The sequence below is a fragment of the Anopheles gambiae genome, chromosome 2 (genome assembly GCF_943734735.2).
Source record: "Anopheles gambiae chromosome 2, idAnoGambNW_F1_1, whole genome shotgun sequence".
Classification (NCBI taxonomy): domain Eukaryota; kingdom Metazoa; phylum Arthropoda; class Insecta; order Diptera; family Culicidae; genus Anopheles; species Anopheles gambiae.
In genome coordinates this window covers 116,474,233-116,493,440 of record NC_064601.1, presented here as the reverse complement: position 1 = coordinate 116,493,440, position 19,208 = coordinate 116,474,233, and the positions used below count along the sequence as shown (strand labels likewise).

The window sequence follows — 19,208 nt, the reverse complement described above, 5'->3', positions numbered from 1 at the left end:
AGAGACGGCCACAAAGAATAAAAGAGGATAAAATCATCCAAAGCTCTAAACCACCGGCAGCACCACAAAGCGCCTCTACACACTCGTCGTTTGATATTTTTTTTTTGCACAACAACGAGACACACAAAAAAGATAGGAACGACTCTAACTAAAGTGACGACTACTGCCTTGTCTCTGCTTCTTCATTCACCACCGCGTGGGGGTAAAAATGGCAAGCACCAGCAGGCAACGCAAGGGAGGAGGCTTTTCTTTGAGCAGACTAGAGGAAAACGAAGCGATTTAGACAGCTTATCTACTTCAAAAGCCGGTCACAACAAGCCGGACATGGTGATTAGGCTAGTAGCTAGCGAGCGACCGAGCGAACGAACGAAGAGGATGACATTGATTGACGGACACAAAGGGATTGGTTACGAAATCGCCCCACATTAGATGGCGGCTTGCACTGGGAAGGTCGAAGTTGAGCTAGTGGACTTTAAGGGGGGAGAGAATTTAGATTAGAACTGATAACACCGCATACTGCTGCTTCTGCTGCTGCTGCTGCTTGTGACTAATTATTTGTTGCTTGGGAACCAACACCACCCTTACACACAGCCACCAAAACACACACACACACACACACCTGAATTTTAGATAGCGAGTTTTAATCGCAATGTAATGCAGATAATGAGATACAACTACAAGGGGAAAGGGGGTCGGTCGACCGCTTTGTGCCGAGTGTGCAAAAATCGTCAAAAGGAATTGGGTCGGAAAAGTTTGCATACATGATAGTAGTAGAATGACGACGATAATAATGAACGACCGCTTGCTAAACTAAAATCAACACACATCTGGCGTGCGCGGGGGAGGGGTTTGGTGAACCAATGCCAAACACAATGCGTGTGAAACTCGTCAGCTGGTTGGGGGTTGCGTTGGTTTTGCACTTTTCCAAGGAAGCTGTGTCAAACCTTGGGGCTGGTGTAGGAATTCCAGAAACGCGTACCAGGGGGGCGAGGAAGGAGCAAAGGCGTGTGTTAGTTTTACGGTTTTCGCCTGCGGATTTTTCCAACAGTTTTGTGTGTGGGTGGCAGTTTGCAAACGCCCGATCAATCTCGCGTGTATTGATTTGGTGTGTAATTAAAAGGGAGTGCGGGCGTGAGTGGAGCATTTCAAAAACCTCCCACTTCATTACGTGCTGGAATTTCATCCCCCCCTCCCATAAGTGTACTTTTAGGTTAGGGCTAAGTTCTAAGTTACATGCGACTCCCACTGCTCCCCCTCCTCACCAGAGTCTTGCGCACGAGAAATCATAAATGAGGGCCAAAAATTTAAACATTTGCGCAATTAACGAACCGCTTTCCAAAAAACAACCGTGGAAAGGTCGCGTGCTGGCGTCTGACAAGCGTCAAAACAGCAGCCCCCCAATAACCTCCTCCACCCTTCAATCACACACACACACTTTATCGGCGTTGGTACGTTTGATTGCCTTTGGGCGTTTTCGGGTTAAAGCGTTTGCTTCTTTGGCGCGCGCTCGCGGCGTTCGGTCAAATATAAATAAAATATTCCACACAGACACACACACACACACACACCGGAAAACGGGCGGCTTTTGCGGGGAAAGAGAGGGGCGGGGGGGGGGGGGGGTTCGCGTCGTTGTTACGCAAAAAAGTCAACGGGCACACAGACACACCGGGGCGTGACATTCGCACGGCGGGACATTACCGGAGTTGGGCCAACGGACCGCCGACTCCTTCCATCCGGTTTTCGTTGGTAAACCTTTTTTTGTGTTTTGTTTTGTTTTTGCTTTTGCTTTTGAGAGTGTTGAGAGCGATGATGTCATCGATTAAATTTTGCGCCTCACGCGACAAACGCGACAAACGCGCCCGAAGAAGATGAGAAGTGCGTTGTGTGGCGGCGGGAGTGAAATCAAAGCGCACTGAAAACTACCAGCGATGGTTTGGTGGGTGCCATTTTAATACAAAATGGTGGAGTTCTGCCCCAGAGCAGAGACAGGGCAGGAAATGGTGACTTCCAGATCAACAATCTTATCGATCGCGGCGAGAAGAGGACAAACCTTCGTTATAAGATCGAAATCATCACTATCTTTTCCAGAAGTGCTTGAGAAGTGTGTAAATCAAAGACGAGATGGGACGTAAAGCCACGTATTCGTATTTCCGCGAGGCACAACACGCCTTATCACAACCAACGGGCGAAAGGCAATTAAGGGAAATGCTGCACTGCGAATGATGCACTTGAACAGTGAGAGAAAGAGGGGCCGCCGCCGCCACGGGGCTGGCCCCATCAATTAAGGCCGGCCCGGGTCTGGTTTGCGCTGGTTTGAACAACGCATCAACAATCACGACTGACTGACTGGCTATTCAGCTGATTGCCCTCCTTTAGACGGGCTTTTTTCTTTATTCCTCTCGTCACAAGTTGCCCACCGGGTCGTCTGTGCTTTGAAAATCAAACTTTAACGCGCACAAAAGTTTCCTTAAATCACACGCACTTATCTATTAACAACACAAACACACACACGAAACACGCAACAAGAACTGCACCGCCTGTCTCAAAACGAACGCTTAATTCCAAGACTTCCACGCGTATACTAAACGCGCTTTTTCGATACTTGCTACCGCCTCCAGCCACACACTCGTGCCACACACACCTTAACTTAAGGGGTTGGTGGTGGTGGTGGATGGGGTTGGTGGCACGCGCGATCGCTGCATTTGGAAAAAGCACACCCATACACAGGCCCCGCTGCTGCTGGTGGTGGTGGTGGTGGTAGTGGTGTGCGTGTGTTGTTGTGGTGCTTTGTTTTGGAACGCGAGATCGCGAGTGGCCGCCACACACTCAAACACGCATCGTTCGATTTCCAACCCCTTCCTTTTGTTGTTTCTAAAGCCCCTTCCCCCCTCCCTGCTCTTTAAACATTCTATCCCTTCCCTCTCTCTCCCCCCAACGCGGTGCACTCAATTAGTCATACCCACAACGCTGGAGCGGGGGCTGAGGAGTTGTGACCTATTCCGAACAAACGAGTGTGATGTCACGTTGGTGTGTTGTTGTCATCATTGAGTTATTTTAAATTCCGGTCCACTCGTTCCTGTGTGTGTGTGTGTGAATGTTTGTCACGAGTTAAATAAATGAATCAGTTTCACATTTGGGTGTGTTTGGGTTTTTGTCGCCTACCTACACTCCGTTTTCGTAAAATAAGCCCCTTTTGTAGCGCGAAATGTTAATCAATTCGCGCACTAACCTGGTTGCATTAATGATGCATCTTTGCCCAACCGTAAACAAACGATTTGCAACAAAGAACAGCGGGGGTGATGTGGGGTTAAAGAGGGCCAAAAGGTTCAAGGTGACTACTGTAAGCAAGCAAGAGAAATCATTTGCACCACAAAAACACGATGAAAATGGTTAACGCATTCAAATTAACGTCCAGATGGTAATAGAAGATGGCGGCGGCAAGACTTGAACCGATCACCGCAAAGCCGTGGCATTCCAGCCAGTATACATACAACGGGCATGACATCACGTGCGACAGATCACAGCCCAACAGTCCCACACACCCAGGTCCACGTGCACGCGGCAATACGCACCGCACCGCCCCGACACTTGCGCGCATGTGCGAGCGAGCGAGCAGCTGATCGTACTATGCCCGGCCCGCACGCGTTGCTGAAGTGGAGATCATGTCCATCCGCTCTCCCTGTACGGTGTTGTGTAGAGTACTCCGAGCGCGTAAGAAGAAGTAGAAAAAAGCACCTCGAAGGTGAACTCATGAACTGTTATTTTTAATTCTCAATGCCACCGTCATCACCAACCCCACACGCACCATCATCACCGCTGACTGCTGGTTTGGATGACAAAATTCAGCAGCAAAAGCAGAAGAAACAAAACCAAAACAAGAAAGAGAGTATCGTACGATTGCGCGCGATCGACGATTTTCCTCTCGGGCGCATCTGCATCTTGTGGACATTCATATCCTCCCCCCAGAGGCTGTTGCCTCCGCAAGCCACGTGAATGTAACGTGGTTCCCTCGGTGGCACTCTCGTACGGTAGTGTGCTGATGAGAAGGAAATAATGCTAATGAAGCTGCCGGCCTGGTGAGCATGATGATGATGATGATGATGAGGATCGTGTGTTGGTGATGGTGACGATGTTGTTACTTTCGGTGATGTAATTCGATCGCACTGTAACGTAAGGCTACAATAGATTGAGCGAATCATCTCATTGCTTGTGGCGGCTTGCGGACGGTCAATATGACTCAATTATTGTACGAAATGAAATAAGTAACCTAAAGTGAGTCAATGAACATACAGTGATTGTTGCAGACAATTGATTATTGATCAGAATTGTTGCAATACAGGGTTTTTCAGGGGTTCTCATAGTTGTGAGACACTTTTTTTGACTGCTATCTTGTGGGAAGTGAACTTAATTTGGTGAAAATTGGATTCTGGCACCATTTTTGGGCAAGCGCCTCAGAAATTCCTATTGGATTTGTCCAACAAGCGTGCTATAGAGTCCGATTCCCATTAGGATCAATTCACATAAGAAAGAGTCAATAAAGTGTCCCACAGCAATGAGAACTCCTGGAAAACCCTGTAAGATCAACACAACCATTCCGACTGTACACGTCTTGTTTGCAGAGTGGAGGAGAGTCTTCAAAGTGAATGAACTATTTGTCACAATTCTAGTTAGAATTTTACATCGTGCTAGAAGTCCTCCAACACTCGAACTCCAACATACCCTTGCTCTGCACCAGTGTGAGACACGCCCGAGGGGTCATTTACCAACCTTTTTATTCAGTCGTCGGTACGTCAGTAATAAGACTTAACACAGCTCCCCTTCTCCCCAGTGGGAGAACATTTATAGCTTCTTCCTTCTTCGTCTTTACAACACAACGCAGCAAAGCGCCAAATGCGCGCTATTCACACTTTTACACACACCACCGCGGACGGACACACGGAGGACTTTTGTAACTTTATTGCTCAAACAGCGCCTGCACACGATGGCCATTTTTATGCTGCCAAACTTCGCCACTGCAAGAAGTATCCCGCGACTCGACAGTTTCGACAACTGCACAATAACCTTGTCACAATTTGCCCGTAATGGTTACACAGTGCACTAATACACTCACACTCTATTGGGCCGTCTCTCTCCCTTTTCCGTTTTACTACCTGTGGCTTCAACTCTATTGGACGCCTCAACGCCGCCGCCGCCGCCGACTGTGATGGATTTAGTGTTGAAAGTGTTTTTGCTCCTTCTCAACCCAAAGTCGATGGTGGGGGATGGAGCACAAACAGAGGGCGGGGGGGGTCGAACGGGTTCGTGTTACTTTAAAATCAATGTTGGCCCACATTTGGGCGTTTTTTTGCAGCAGCAACAAAATCCAACCGGCTATGACATAAGCGCCACGCAACGGGACGGGGTCGCTTGTGATAGACTTGTTTTTCTTTTTGTTCTCGGAGCTAAAGGGGCAATTCAATGTCGGGAAAAATCGAAAGTAGTTTTCGTTCGGGTCTGCCAGGGCTACAAAGGTCACTGAGGTATGCGCCGTGCCCATGGAAGGGTGTTGAAAGAAATTAAAAATTCCCAAGCCGCGGGGGTCGGAGAAAGTGTGTTTCCCTCGTGAAAGCGCGCGCTTTTCTTTAATGATGTGTCTGGCAAGGGCGAATAGTTTAATCAGCAGGCAGCTACACCACGGTCAGGACGACTCCGGGGCCTTTCCGATTTGTTCTATTGTTGCGCAGTTGTTTGAGAAATGGAACAAAACTCTCTCCCGAACAAACAAAACCGACGCGTTTGTCACCGTTTTGGAGTTAATTGTAAGTTTCCCCTCCCCCTTTCGTTACAATGTCGCGGTGCACGTGTGTGTGTGTGTGTAAGCTAATAGTAATCGTTGAATAGTAATTCCCCTGTCAGGACCAGCAGCACACAGAAGCACAGAAAGCATTTTGTTTGAAGCTTTCGCTGATCCGATGCGCATCGTCATGGTTCGCGTGACGCCGGGGAAAAAGGAAGAAGTCATCCCCCACACCGACATCGTGGGTCGTCGTCTCAGTGGGAATATTCAAAAATGAAATCGAAAGCATCAGTAGTTTCAAACTGAATAAAGAGGAGGGATGGGGGGGGGCATGCCTTGCGATCCTTCTTCCACCTTCATCTCACTCGTCAACAAAAGACGACGGCGGCAACACACACACAGACACAAAAAAGGGTCGTCTCAACAGAGAGCACTCGCGGGTGGACGCATTGCAGTGGCGGATTTGCCAGATGACTTTTCTTTTGTCGTGGCACAAAAGCGTCCTTCCTCCCTCGCGACTTTCACCCCAGCGGGGCGTGACAGCGAGCAAAGCAGAGAACACAAGTTGCAGAACGATAAAGCGACGAGAATCGCTTGTCATTCGTCTTGGGACGATGAAAAGGACTCGCGCCGCTCCCTTAAGAGGCTTAACTGGTGCTGTTGCTGCAAAAGAAACTACTCCCGACGACTGCCGACTACATTGGTGCAGTGTAAGTTCCAGTGATTCCCCACTCGTCGGGGGATTAGCGTGATGCATAAATTATTCGATTAGAGCTATACACTCGGGCCCGGCTGCTCCGCCGCTTTCGTGAGAGGTAACCGCGCGTCGTAGGTGGATCTCAGCAGTGGCCGTGGAAGGTCATATTTATCAACTGCACGTCCCAAACCCGGGCTCGGGAGATTGTTTGGGAGGAGTGCGAGACGATCACTAACATCGTGCTGCTTCGGCAGAGTACACACCACCAAGCACCAATCGGAGCAACTTTTGACAGCGCCCCATTTGTAATAGGACCCGGCGGGATGGGGGGATTTTCAGGTTGATTAGAGAGCACAAAGAGGGTACAACACCTCCTCCTCCTTCTCTACTCTGCCTCGTGCGCAGCACAACCGTATGTTTTAAGGGTGATTTTTCGCTTATCACGATCACACACACACACACCAATTTTGCAAGGTCATTGACTGGCCCAACCACGATAGGGGGGGGGGGGGGGGGGGGGGAGAGAGAAAAAAATGCCCACAACGAAATGCAAACGACGCAAACAGCATGATAAACTTATCAACCGTTGATTAATTTATGACAGTTGATAAACTTGTCGCTAATAATAAATGTGAACCCATTTTTCTCCCAAAATGCTTTTGCCGCCTTTTTTTCCGCTTACTCGTTTTAGTAGCGAGAGTTCCCGGGTGTCGGGTGCAAAGCCATTTATCTTGAAGTCGAAAAAAACCTTGCGTCGTTGCAATGATTAGATATTGAAAGACAAATTTGCCACCTCTGAGGGGTTGTGTGAGAGGTTTGCGTGTTTTTTTGTTGAAGTACCCTCACTATGTGTGCCTCTGTGTGTGTGTGTGTGTGCGGAGGTTTTTAGCAAATTTGTGGTAATTTTTACAGATGGATGGGGAAAAAGAAAAAGGTGTGAAAATGCACGAAACCCATCCTAGGTCGTCGCACGTGTTTTTCTGTTTTGAGCTTGAACTGCTGTCAATAATGCTTCAAATAGGTGCTTCACAATGCATTGTATTATTGTATGAATTGTTTAAATTAATTGCCGAGCTTTTGAAAGGCTTTCTGCCCGATGAAGAAGAACGAAATCCTTCATTTGGTAATTAAAAATTAAATTTGCGTTATTTGTTTTTCCCTCAGTGGCGAAGAAATTTGTACTTAAGTGATAATTTGCTTCATGTTTACGGAACAGAAGCTTGAACAGAAGATTTATCGATATAAACAGAGACAGAAATAAACAACTTTATGAACCATTAGACAGAGCAAGCTATGAGCTAACGATGTGTCGAAATGTTCCCCCCTCCCCCAGCTTACTTTGGCACATTATTTGAATGAAAACTGATCTCGACCGCCGCCATAACGACCAGCGCCGGAATTTCCTCTGACAGTGTTGTGTCTCGGGAGCATCTCGTGCCACTACTACTGCTGCTGCTTGCGATGCTGGCAAATTGAGGGAAAAATCGATGCCGGTCAAGTAAAGCCAGCAACACCCTAAAGATAGCTCCAATCGGAAAAGCGGAGATGATTGTGTGTCGCTGTGCTGTGGTGTGTTGATGCAAGTCCCCTCGCGCGCACCGAAAAGGCGAGAGAGCAAAGTGAAAATGACGCCCCACCATCGGGCGAAAAAGCACCACTGAGACACACACATACACACACACACAGCAGGATGAGAAAAACAACGGAAGCAAAGAAAGCAACCCACAAAAAAAAAAAAAGATATCCGAAATCGTTTCCCGTCGCTTTTTCGTCGACATCTTGCGCTGGGGTGGTGCACCATAGTTTACACAGAGCGGTCACACACCGAGAGCTGCGGCGGTTAATTATTTCAACTCAAATAACTGCACAAACACACTCGCATCTCTGCATCGTATTTAGAACAGGAAAGGAAACAGAAGGTAGATGCCCATCGATTTGCTTGTTTCTTATGGGCAGAAAGAAAAAGGGACACTTACCAAATCAACCGACAGGCCGCACATGTCGGCAAGCCAGGTGAACACGCGGCTTCCATCGTAGTAGGCGTTCGCCCCGATGATGGTGGCTATTTGTTGCATCTTGTTGATGTTGTGCTGCCACGCCGTTTGTGGGGTGGGCGTGGTGGTGGATGGGGGTAGAACGCTCGCCGCCGTCAGCGAGTCTGCGAGTCTTCGGGCCCGGCGGTCTCAAACCCACGGCACGACTGCCCTCTTCACTGGCCGACTGTTTACTGCCTGCTGGGAAGGGCACACGATATAAGCGATTCAAGCTGGACAATGGGACACGGTAGATATGAAGGGGTGGAAGATACGATAATGCACAATCCCCCCCTCCCCCCAACGACTCGACACTCACTCACACACTATCGCACAAACACACACACACACGCTCGAAACCGGCTCTGGGCGAGATCGGATGATTTCCGATGACAAGCGCGAAACGGGCACCTGCCCTGGCTGCCCTTCTATTCTTACTACCGCTCGCTCGCTCGCTCACACACGCCTTTGTCTACTAATCCCGCCTGAGCGACGGGTGGGGTGGGGTGCGCGGGTGCTCTATTTATCTAGCTCCGTTTCGTTCGCTCCCACGCGCGCAACCAGTGCGGTGCCAGGTATGGGGTAAATGGCCCCGCGTGCTCACTGACACAACGCTGGGCTAGGCGAGGACACAACAATGGAACGAAGCCAGCGCCTGCTGCGAACAACAGGAAATGCACGCTCGCACTCACACACACTCACGCACACACCTGTGCGTCGCAATTCGCAAGGACGGTGCGAAAGGATCTCTTCTCCAGCTTTTACAGCAAAATCTGCTCTTTTTTATGTAATGCAACACAACAAATCAACAACACACACTCCCGCGTTTCGCACACACTCGCACACAGTAAGCCACACACACCTGCTGCTTTTGCCGACTTTTCTGTCGCGAATGGAAGAATGATTAGCCTTTGGCGGCGAGGGCTTTGAACCCTTCCTTCGCGGGGACGTCTTTCGACTCGATTGCACTGACCTGTCGTTCCCGGTTCACCTAGTATAGCCCTTGCTGCCCGTGGTTTTCACTCTACACCACCCCCACACACACAATAATAAAAAGCAAAATGAAAGAAAAAAACTACCCCGTAACGACCGTCGTCGTGTCTTGGTCGTCTCGGAGGGAAGCAGGAGGAGGAGGAGAGTGGATCTGGTAAAATTTGGCCGTGACACATGCGCTTACTTCGAGATGCTGCGGCACACCGCTCTCTGTTGCCGTGCGCCCGTGTGAACACACGATTATGGAAGGCGACTGGGTTGTTGCACGGAATTGGGCCGGTTCGCTCGGCTGTGGGACAATCCCTCAGATTGGTGGGCTAAAAAGCGAGGATTAATTTTGCCGGACACCCACACACACACACACAAGCGCGCGTTGTTACTGATTTTGTTCGCAATTCTTTACGTTTTCTTTTGCACCTTCGACCCGACCGACTATCGAAAATGGTTCATGATTCCGGTCACGACCGCTCGGAAGAGGCTAGGTTTGCAGGTTCACACCCGTCTCGCAGCGCTCACTGATGTTTGTGCTTTGGTGGTGGTGTTCGCTGCTGTTTCGTTCTGTGAATGTGTACCTGTGGCGAGGTTGGCTCATGGCAAGCGACAATGACAGATTAGCTCGAATTGTAGGGGGTGGGAATTGATACATAAATTAAGAAAAGCTTCTGGTTTGTGTAAAATGGCGAGAAAAATTCAAAACCTTACAAATTCACTTTATTTCAAAGGATTCTCATGAAAAGAGGGTTTAAAAGTACTTTTTCATTTTAGCAAAATTGTTCATTGTGCGTTGTCCGTTTGACATCACTGACGACAGTTTGACATTTGCTGTTCGTCGACAATTTTGACAGCGGAAAATAATCGATGAAAAACAAAGTCCACAAAATTATTTAAAAATCCCAATTTAACTTCAATATCCTTTAGTAAGCTGTATTTGTAAACTTTTCCCTAAATTACATACACTATCACATTTATTAATTGTCCCCTTCCTCGTGATCCTTATCCCGTGCGTTTTCGAGTTTGGCTTGACAGCGCTGCAAGACCGAACGGTGTTTGTTTACGGCAATTTCACAATCTTTGTTTGTCTCCGGCTGGACACCGCACAGGACGCCAATGCAAAATGAGCGAGCCGAGCGACTCCTCCTCGAAGCAGGAACACCTTTCCGATTACCAGCGCCGGCGTATTGAGGAAAATCGTCAGAAGGCAATCAATCTGCGGCAGGCCCGCCTCCTAACCCACCCGTACAACAGCTCGGACCGCAAGCAGCCGACGGAAACGGCCGTTTCGGTGAACAATGTGATCAAAGTGTCCGGTACGAAGTACGTGGACAGTGGCGGCGGTTTCCTGATCGAACAGCGCACCAATCCGACCGAGGAAGAGGCGAACCAGCAGGAGGAACCGGTGCCGGAGTCGGACGCCGTGCCCGTGCCCATCGAGTACGATGAGTGTCTGGAGTGTGGGGACCGGTTTGCCGATTCCTACCTGCTGACCACGTTCGACTATGCCGTGTGCGATGCGTGCCGTGAGCCGGATGGGCAGCATTCGCTAATCACGCGCACCGAGGCTAAGCAGGAGTATCTGCTGAAGGATTGCGATCTCGACCGGCGCGAGCCCGTGCTGAAGTTTATCAGTCGCAAGAACCCGCACAATGTGCGGTGGGGCGAGATGAAGCTGTACCTTCACCTGCAGATTGAAAAGCGCGCGCTGGAGGTGTGGGGCAGCGAGGAAAAGCTGATGCGCGAGAAGGAGGAACGTGAGGAGAAGCGCGAAGTGGCGAAGGTGAAAAAGTACAACAAACGGTTGAAGGAGCTGCGCATGGACGTGCGAAGCAGTCTGTACGACAAGACGGTTCAGGCGCACGTACATTCCTACGGCGATTCGGAGGTGTACAACGAGGCGGACGATACGTACACGCGCACCTGCGAGACCTGCGGGCATTCGGAGACGTACGAGAAAATGTAAAGGCTTTCCTTGCCGTTCTTCTTACTAGCATGCTAAGGCCAACACATTCTCTCTTTCTCTAGGCATTTACGCTGATTTTTGTATTATGTGTGTTTCTTTTTTGTATAATTATCATTAAAACAGATAATTTTAGCTCCAAAAGAGAGGAAGCTGAAGTTAACGGACTTGCTGTGTTTGTCTCTTTCCCTAAACTGTGTGTTACCGCTTTAAGCTACTCTAATTGCTGCTACGCGTCTTGGCCGCTTCCTCCTCTTCTTTCGTCTTTGGCGTGGCCGCCGGTTCCTCAGCGCTCGACGTAGGAAGGGGCTTACGATCTTTCAGCGCCTCACGCACAATGTCCGTCAGCTCCTGTGGCTCCGCGTAGCACACTTTTCCACCTGTAACGAGGACCCGAGGGAGGATGGTGATGCATTTTCGTTAGAACACGACCTCTGTACGGAACACGCTTAAAAAGAATCAAACAACGATTGTTAAGGGTGGTTGCTGTTGTTTGGTTGTTTATTGAGCTATGCTTGCTTGTTTTCCTTTTTTTTCGTTTCGAATTCAAAACAACACTCTGTTCTTCTGTTGACCCTATTTCACCAATAACAAACGCATACTCCCTACACCACAGCACCACTTAATAACAATCGTTGCTTGCTTGGATGGTTGGAAGTTAGTTGGGGCTGTGTGTTGAACACGGCGCCTAGGCCTCATCGAACGGTTGCGTGACGTCCTTGAAGCCGCCGCGGGCTACCCGCTGCCGTTCGAGTGCTTCCAGCCGGTCGCGTTCGAACTGTGCGTTCGTCTGTTGGTGCGTGTAGTACACGAACCAACCCATCACGAGCAATGCGCCGAGCGCGTAGTAAAATCGAGAATCGAACCGCTCCTTTCGGTACTCGTGTGTGTCGGTCGGATCGTGCGGTTTGTACGTGTCGTAGCCTTCTTGATCGCGGGCCCCTTGCGTGTGCTTGTCGGAAACGTTCGATGAGGACCAGGTGGAGGATGAATTGGAGGAGGATGAGGTGGAGGAGGATGAGGAGGAGGAGGATGTGAAGGAGTCGCTGCTAGAGCTTGAGCCCGAAGAGGAGGACTTACCGTCGGTTTTAAACGTTACACCCATTATCTGTCCGGGTGTATCGTCCTCCAGTTCAGCGTAAGCCTGAAAAAAAGAATCGTCATTATTCAACCACATCTTCCAGGCTTCACAATCTCCTCCCATACCTGTATAAGGGCTTTTTGCTTCGGTGTAAGCTTGGTTGGAATTTGAATCTTCAAATGTACATAATGGTTTCCGCTACCGTAACTATTCACCCGCTTCAGTCCCTTCCCGGTGAGCGTTATTCGCGTGTGCGACGAGGTACCGGGCGTAATTTGTATCGTCTGATCCTCGTACACACCCTGCACGCGTATCGTGCCACCGAGTATTGCCTGTGAGAGGGAAATATTCGCGTCCGTGTGCACATCCGCACCGTCCCGACGGAAATAGCGACTCTTTTCCACTCTGTCGAAAAGAACAAAGCGTTCCGCGTTAAAGAATGAGAAAGAAAACCCCCATTCCCGTGAACATACCTAAACGTAATGAAAATCTCCTTGCTGCCCACATTCATCCGCACCGTCTGTCCATCCTCGATTCCGGCCGGCACCGGTACGGTGACGCGCTTTCGCTGCACTGTCTGGCCCTTGCCTCCACACTCCAGGCACGGGTATTTAATGTACATCCGCGTACCCTGACAGTAGCGGCACGTCGAACGCATCACAAACGGCCCCGTCGAAATGGTTTCCATCCCAGTGCCATTGCAGTACTGACACTTGCCCGGCTTGGTGCCCGGTTCGCACCGCGATCCCGTACACTTGGGGCACGTATCGACCACATTCACGTCGATGTCCTTGTTGACGCCTCGGGCAGCCTGGGCAAAGGTAAGATTCATCATCACCTCCTGAGCCCCGCCGAACCCAAACTTGGAGTCGCTGTAATCGTCAAAACCCGTCTGAAAGCCCCCATCGCCGAAGATCTTGCGGAACAGCTCCTCCGGATCGATGGTCGAACGGAACTGCCAGTTCTGGGAGAATCCTTGCGGCCCGGCACCCGGCCCTGGTCCACCGCCCGCACGTCCCATCTGCTCGGACGTCTGTCCGTACGTGTCGTACTCACGGCGCTTTGTTTCATCGCTCAGAACCTACGAGAGGGGCAAAGACATCGTGCGATTAGCTGTGTTGTTGTTTTTCCTTTGTTTCTTTTTTTCATTATGTAACATCGGTCCCGTTGCTAACCTCGTACGCTTCGGAAACTTCCTGAAATTTCTTCCCCGCGTTCGGATCGTCCTTGTTTGTGTCGGGATGGTACTTTTTCGCCAGCTGATAGTACGCCTTCTTGATTTCCTTCGGTGACGCGTTTTTCGTCACACCGAGCGTGCTGTAATAGTCGCTTTTATGCAGAATGTTTGAAGTGTAGAACGACCGCGTGCTTTGCAGTGTGCTGCCTGGAAGGGAAAAGTGATATCATTAGCTGCTGCACTTCCTGCCGATCCGATCCGATCGATCGAGCATGATGTAATCCGGGTGCAATCTTCCACCACTCACATCTGGAACTGGGGGACGGTCGCTGGAGACGGCTGGGGCCACTACAGCTGGCGGCGGCGGCGGCGGTAGTGGAGGTGATTGCCGGTGTGAACAAGTGTCGGCTGATCGGGCTTTGGTTCGTGATGATGCAATGGCACGCACCCACCGTCGCAACACCGGGAACGGCCACTCCGATCGGGGCAGATCGGCCCGGGAATCGGCCGTTCAGGAGGCCAAAGCTTTTCGGTGAGAAAATTTGCAGAATACCTCGCGAACCCATTTTCTCCCGGAAGGTCCGATGTTGGTCGGTGTGTTTTTGGGATTGCTGCAAATGAACTGTCAAATGGCGATTTGTTATTTTGACAGCACAAATGCCGAACCCAAGGTGTATGGATATTAGGAGGTGAAGTGCTTCAGAGCAAATTGACATTTCACGACTTGACATAACAATACTGGGGGCTCCGGTATTAAAATCGGGGAGGGCTGGAGGGGGGTATAGAAAATTGTATGCGATTTGACATAACAATACTCAATGATGGCGCCCGGAAAACGCGCTAACAATTCACCTCCTTAATAAACACACCTTGGCCGAACCTTCACGAAGCTACCCGAAGCCGTGGGGGAGGAATCGTTTTTGGAAATCGTGAATTATACGGTGTAAAAGTTATTATGTTACATATTATTCCATATGATGCCATATTATGAAGTTAAATAGTTTGTCATTCATTATGAAGAGAATTCTCTCTATTAATACACAAGTGCTGAACGAAATTATTATAAATTTGACGAAAAAAATGGCCCACGATTGTACGTTTACAGGTTCTAGTTGAAAACTTTGTATTGGCGGCTAAACGTGAATTTGAATTTGGTTGATAATTTTTGTTTTAATTGTTTTTAGTAAACCAGGCGTAAAATAGGAATAATTGTGAGCATTGACTGAACCAAAGTGAAATAGAATAATATCAAAAGTAACAAATCATTTTGCGTATTTTTTTTTAGAAAAAGAGTTGATCAAACATGTGACCGTTTGAGGAACCACGTGCTCCGTTTCTAACGGTTTTTAACTTGCAACCTTCAGAGTGAAAATATTATTACTCATGCATAATTCGTAGGTATTAAAAAAATAAAAAAATTATTCTTTCATTTCGTCGAAGGCAATGAATAATTTAAATCTTCCACATGATCAGTTGAATTTAAAAACACGTTTTCTTTTATTCCTTTTTACGCTTTACACTTACACCTAAACGTTTCGTTTTCTGTTTACTTGGTCAATTGCTTTCGGACTATGTACAACGGAAATAATTTACAGCTAGAAGCACCATCAAAGCACATCAAGCGCGCTACCCGCGGTGCAAGAAAACGGGGGATCGATGGTGATGAAAATTCAGTCTCGCAGGAACGGTCGCTGGTAGCGATTGCAGTCTAATCGCTTCGCCAGCTGCTTACAGAACTGCACATCCCGCAGATAGTCGCCGAGAAAGACGGACAGCAAGTACCACTGCTTCATGCCACTGGTTTGCGATTTGTAATTCCTATGCAACGGTGGGAAAGGAAAGGGAATTAGTCATGGGTCGTGGTGGTTTTCTCCAATCTAAAGGGGTCTGGGTTGACTTACTTCAGAATATCTTCCCAGTCCGGTTGATAGTTGTCCAGCCGGGCACTGTTGACGGCGTGAATCCGGCACGGTTCCTCCTCGATGCATGCCTTCGGTCCGAACTCGTGAAGAATTTTCTTTTCCGCCTGCGCCACATCGATGGCTAGCCGCGAAAGCTCCTCCGGGTGTAGCGTCTCCCGGCGGCTGCGGGATTGGTAGGTCTCTGGAATGAGGCAGAATGAGAAGGGCAGCCAGCAAGTGATTAAAGAGTTCAAGGTACTTTGTTAAGCTGCTTTCATTGTTAGATCCCGTTTTATGATGTCGTTGCTCCTCTGTCCGAAGATGCGAGAAATTCTACATTTTATTACCCAATCTTAAGTCACTTTCGTTTTTCCTTCTGCCCCCTATTCCACCACACAACAGCAGAAGTCAATTTGGACGCCGAACTAATTCTCTCTCTCGCAAACAAGCCCGATTTAGTTCGGAGCATCGATCCGCATCCGCAGTCAGCAGTTTTGAGGCAAAAGGTTTTATGCAATGCGCCTTTTATTTTGATGCGATTACGTGAGCCTCAAAGAGAGAGGAGGGGGGGGGGGGGTCTTTTCGGCTCGGCGCGGCCTGAAGGGCCTGAAAGCCTGAAACTGTCTCTCGCTCCCCGCTCTGCACGGCTGTCGTTATTTTCTTTTTCCTCGCTTCAAAAAAGCCTATTCTCCGGTTCGAAGATTCGATGGCCAGGTTTTTTAATGAGGCGACCAAATACGCCACAACAGCCCCGTGCGCGCGCGCTCGCGTATGCGCAATAATGGAAAGCCCAGGAACGAAGAAATTAGTACCGGGCTAATATATATTTGTGCCGCGCTAGATTCACTTTCTTTTGCAGGAAAAAAGAGACCACCGGCCAATAAGGAAATGACAGCGGAGGCTTTCCACATTATGTGGCGTTGCATTTTTCCAAACGACATACACCGACACAATCCAATAACGATCGGAGAGGATCGCACGGGCGCCTTATGCTCAACGGTATGGATCGTGTTTATGTTGTTTTTGTGTTTCTATGTTGGACGGATTAATCTATCCCCCCATTTGGGGGTGATTTCCTGTACTTACAGGTGCAGTCATAGCGGTTGTATTCCGTAATGGGGTGACGGCAGTTGACGGATTGACAGCATTACCCCGGACGTTGTTACCCCGCGTTTAATGGACTCTCATGCAATGGTCAGTCCAATACTTTGTTGAAGGTTTTGCATTAGATCTGCATCTATCACCACTGTACTTGAAGCTTTTAACGACTCGCTTATCCAATAAAACCACTCCATTAACCTAGCTGCATAAGGTCACTGGGGCTTTAAAGAATCGACCCACAGAAGGACACATGCCCCCGTCAAGCGGTGTTCCATTCCAGGAATTCGTTTCCTGTGCAGGCCAAAAGGTAAGCAAATTGCTCATCCACCCGTTATTTTGGTTGGCAGAGGGGAGTGAAATTAACACACCCCTTCAACCCCCGTTTTCAACTCTCACCATTCTGATCCTCCTCAAGATCATTAAGGCAATGTGTGTGTTTATGTGTTGGGCGATGTACTGTTAACTGTGTCGTGTACACTATCCAGCAGATGGTTGGTAAAAAAAACAACAGATTTTTAACGAGCTTTTTGTTCCACACTGCAACAAGCCACACACACACAGAGTGAGTAACGAACCAACAACGTGTGCTAAAAAAGACGTACATATACATAAATTCATCTCACTCATCATCAGAAAAACAGCAGGGGAGGAACAACTTTAAAGCGAAATAAGGCCACGGTGTATGGCATAAAGTTAGGGAGTGATATGAGGCACGGCCGGGCGTTTCGAAACACACAAACACACTCCGTGGATGGCCCAGGCCGGCACGGTTCGCTGGAGCACGCGGAATCGATGCATCATTATCGCGGCTGCCTCTCATGTCATTTCGCTGCAACGGGACTCGAAGTTTCGTCCCCGCCGAAACCGAAAAAAAACTGGTGGCGCAGTCCCCGCACGCAACCAGCCGCAAAGAAAAGCGTAAGTGAGGTGTGCGAGCGAGTGCGCGAGATGGTGCGTGCATCGTCCACCGGGCACGGCACACGAATGTGGGTCAAGTGGTCAACCTCCGCGGGGGGCTGGGGCTCGTCATCACGAGGAATGGCTTTAAGAGAAATGAATTTATCATGTTTTTGCTATTGGCATAAAGTGTGATGCGGTGATGCGATGCGAGACGATGCGGCCCCGAAAATGACTGAGGCGCTTGAAATATAAGCTGATTAGTGGTTTTTGGGGCCATGCCGACAGGTGTGCGTGTGTCTGGAGGTCTTTTAAAACGAGAAACGACACACACACGCACACGCGTACGGATACGGATCTTTTGTTTTGAATAAGTCATCATGATCATCAAGATCGCCATCGATCGATGCGTATCGAAAGCTTGACTGGTTTACCTTCACCAAAGGTAAGACGTCAGACAATATTTGACTGATTGTGTGTGAAAAACACTGGGAGCCTGGGAGGGATGCGTCAGCAGCAAACAACACCTTGTACGAGCGAAACGTGTTTCCGACAAGCTCCCAAAAGGGCCGCGCATTGGAAACTTTCAAGGGAGTTTGCTTGCCTCGGTCTCGGTACGAAATTGGATTTCACTGCTGCCTCAAGCTGTTCTCGCTTAATTAGAAGCGCTCGTAGCGTGCCTTGAGTTTGCGTGCATTGGTACATGGTACATGGAGAAAAACAAATTGTGTCCTTACATGATTCGCAACCCCCCGTTGCCAAAAGGCCACTGATGAGCAGTGGCGCGTGAAGAGCGCGTGCTATTGTATTGTTCTAGCAGCATACCCCGTGACCCTCTAGCGTGATTACTAAGCCCCTCCCCTCCCCCCCCCCCCCACACCGTCTACTTACTTGGATTTAGCGAGTAGGCAAGCTTTTTGGCAAAGTTGGCCAACCGGACGGAGAGAATGATCACGGGGAAGCCGATTAGCTGTACCGGCAGCTCGAACAGTGGCTCCTGCGCGAGGACAAGCGTTCGCCGCTCGTTGAAGTCACTGGAGGAGAGTAGCACGAAGAGGAAAAAGTAGGCGGCGGCCGGTAGCACGTTCAGCAGCTTCATCGTGTATGGCAACGGATCACTACGGACACACTAGATCACTATTTGTGTAAAGCTGGATGATATTTTGCGGTTTAATTGCAACGTTTTTTGTAGTTGTGTTTACACTTTGTCGCGCTGGCGTAACTGGGTGGTCGGTGAGATCACTGTTGCACGGGATTTCTTTCTTTTGCACGCTTTTCTTTCTTTCTCCCCCGTTTCATGCAAAAATATCTGTCACTGTTTATGTAAGAGTGGCGCCGTCATTACCGCGCGCAAGAAAATAATGCAATCTTATTTGTCAGCCACAGAAAAGGGGGGAAAAATCGGACACACATGCACACACACACACACACGCTCAATCTCGCGGATAAAGCAGGTTGGTTGGTTTGGCTGACTGGCTGGCTGGCTGGGGGTACGGCCCACAGCGATCGTAGCGAGAAAAAGCTTTCACGAGGACGTATGCGTCTTATGCGTCTTGTTGTGCCGACAGGCAATTGGATACTGACTTCGGTACGGTGCT

The 19,208-nt window shown here is 49.2% G+C and overlaps 4 protein-coding genes across 18 annotated transcripts in view; 1 reads left to right on the top strand and 3 right to left on the bottom strand.

Annotated features, from left to right (window-relative positions):
• Positions 1 to 10,060, bottom strand: part of LOC1269661 (lysophospholipid acyltransferase 6) — a 29,171-nt gene extending 19,111 nt beyond the window's left edge. The window contains exons 1-2 of one of the 14 annotated variants that reach the window (XM_061643860.1): positions 9,684 to 10,060; positions 8,450 to 8,707 (exon numbers count right to left, since the gene is read on the bottom strand). In XM_061643860.1, coding sequence (XP_061499844.1) covers positions 8,450 to 8,548 — 99 coding nt within the window. In that variant the 5' untranslated portion in view covers positions 8,549 to 8,707; positions 9,684 to 10,060. Of the gene's footprint in view, positions 1 to 2,482; positions 2,585 to 8,449; positions 8,740 to 9,368 lie in introns of those variants that run through there. The other 13 variants (XM_061643852.1, XM_061643853.1, XM_061643854.1 and 10 more) reach the window with 13 other exon arrangements.
• A 259-nt stretch (positions 10,061 to 10,319) lies between these two features.
• Positions 10,320 to 11,620, top strand: LOC1269662 (DNA repair protein complementing XP-A cells homolog). Its single transcript, XM_308307.4, has one exon. It carries the CDS (start codon positions 10,614 to 10,616, stop codon positions 11,454 to 11,456), a length of 843 nt encoding a protein of 280 aa, XP_308307.4. The 5' UTR covers positions 10,320 to 10,613; the 3' UTR covers positions 11,457 to 11,620.
• On the bottom strand, positions 11,510 to 14,348 carry LOC1269663 (protein tumorous imaginal discs, mitochondrial). Of its 2 annotated transcripts, XM_061642805.1 has the most exons (6): positions 14,019 to 14,348; positions 13,710 to 13,918; positions 13,008 to 13,615; positions 12,660 to 12,939; positions 12,534 to 12,597; positions 11,510 to 11,833 (listed from the first exon to the last, which is right to left on the bottom strand). In XM_061642805.1, the coding sequence occupies exons 1-6, from the start codon at positions 14,275 to 14,277 to the stop codon at positions 11,673 to 11,675; spliced, it is 1,581 nt and encodes a 526-aa protein (XP_061498789.1). In that variant the 5' UTR covers positions 14,278 to 14,348; the 3' UTR covers positions 11,510 to 11,672. The 2 variants fall into 2 exon arrangements, with proteins under 2 accessions (XP_061498789.1, XP_061498788.1); XM_061642804.1 differs by having other exon boundaries at positions 11,510 to 12,597.
• An 836-nt stretch (positions 14,349 to 15,184) lies between these two features.
• Positions 15,185 to 19,208, bottom strand: LOC1269664 (uncharacterized). The gene is made up of 3 exons (XM_308309.5): positions 18,502 to 19,208; positions 15,613 to 15,814; positions 15,185 to 15,529 (listed from the first exon to the last, which is right to left on the bottom strand). The coding sequence occupies exons 1-3, from the start codon at positions 18,707 to 18,709 to the stop codon at positions 15,382 to 15,384; spliced, it is 558 nt and encodes a 185-aa protein (XP_308309.4). The 5' UTR covers positions 18,710 to 19,208; the 3' UTR covers positions 15,185 to 15,381.

What these genes read in the sequence shown, in the direction of transcription:
- LOC1269662 (XM_308307.4), top strand. Translation starts at nt 10,614, where the DNA reads ATGAGCGAGCCGAGCGACTCCTCCTCGAAGCAGGAACACCTTTCCGAT.
- LOC1269663 (XM_061642804.1), bottom strand. Translation starts at nt 14,277, where the DNA reads ATGGGTTCGCGAGGTATTCTGCAAATTTTCTCACCGAAAAGCTTTGGC. An exon ending in AAGTTTCCGAAGCGTACGAG is followed by an intron (nt 13,616 to 13,709) that starts GTTAGCAACGGG and finishes CCCCTCTCGTAG; the next exon opens with GTTCTGAGCGATGAAACAAA. An exon ending in GAGATTTTCATTACGTTTAG is followed by an intron (nt 12,940 to 13,007) that starts GTATGTTCACGG and finishes TCTTTTCGACAG; the next exon opens with AGTGGAAAAGAGTCGCTATT.
- LOC1269664 (XM_308309.5), bottom strand. Translation starts at nt 18,709, where the DNA reads ATGAAGCTGCTGAACGTGCTACCGGCCGCCGCCTACTTTTTCCTCTTC. An exon ending in TGCCTACTCGCTAAATCCAA is followed by an intron (nt 15,815 to 18,501) that starts GTAAGTAGACGG and finishes GCCTCATTCCAG; the next exon opens with AGACCTACCAATCCCGCAGC. An exon ending in GACTGGGAAGATATTCTGAA is followed by an intron (nt 15,530 to 15,612) that starts GTAAGTCAACCC and finishes ACCGTTGCATAG; the next exon opens with GAATTACAAATCGCAAACCA.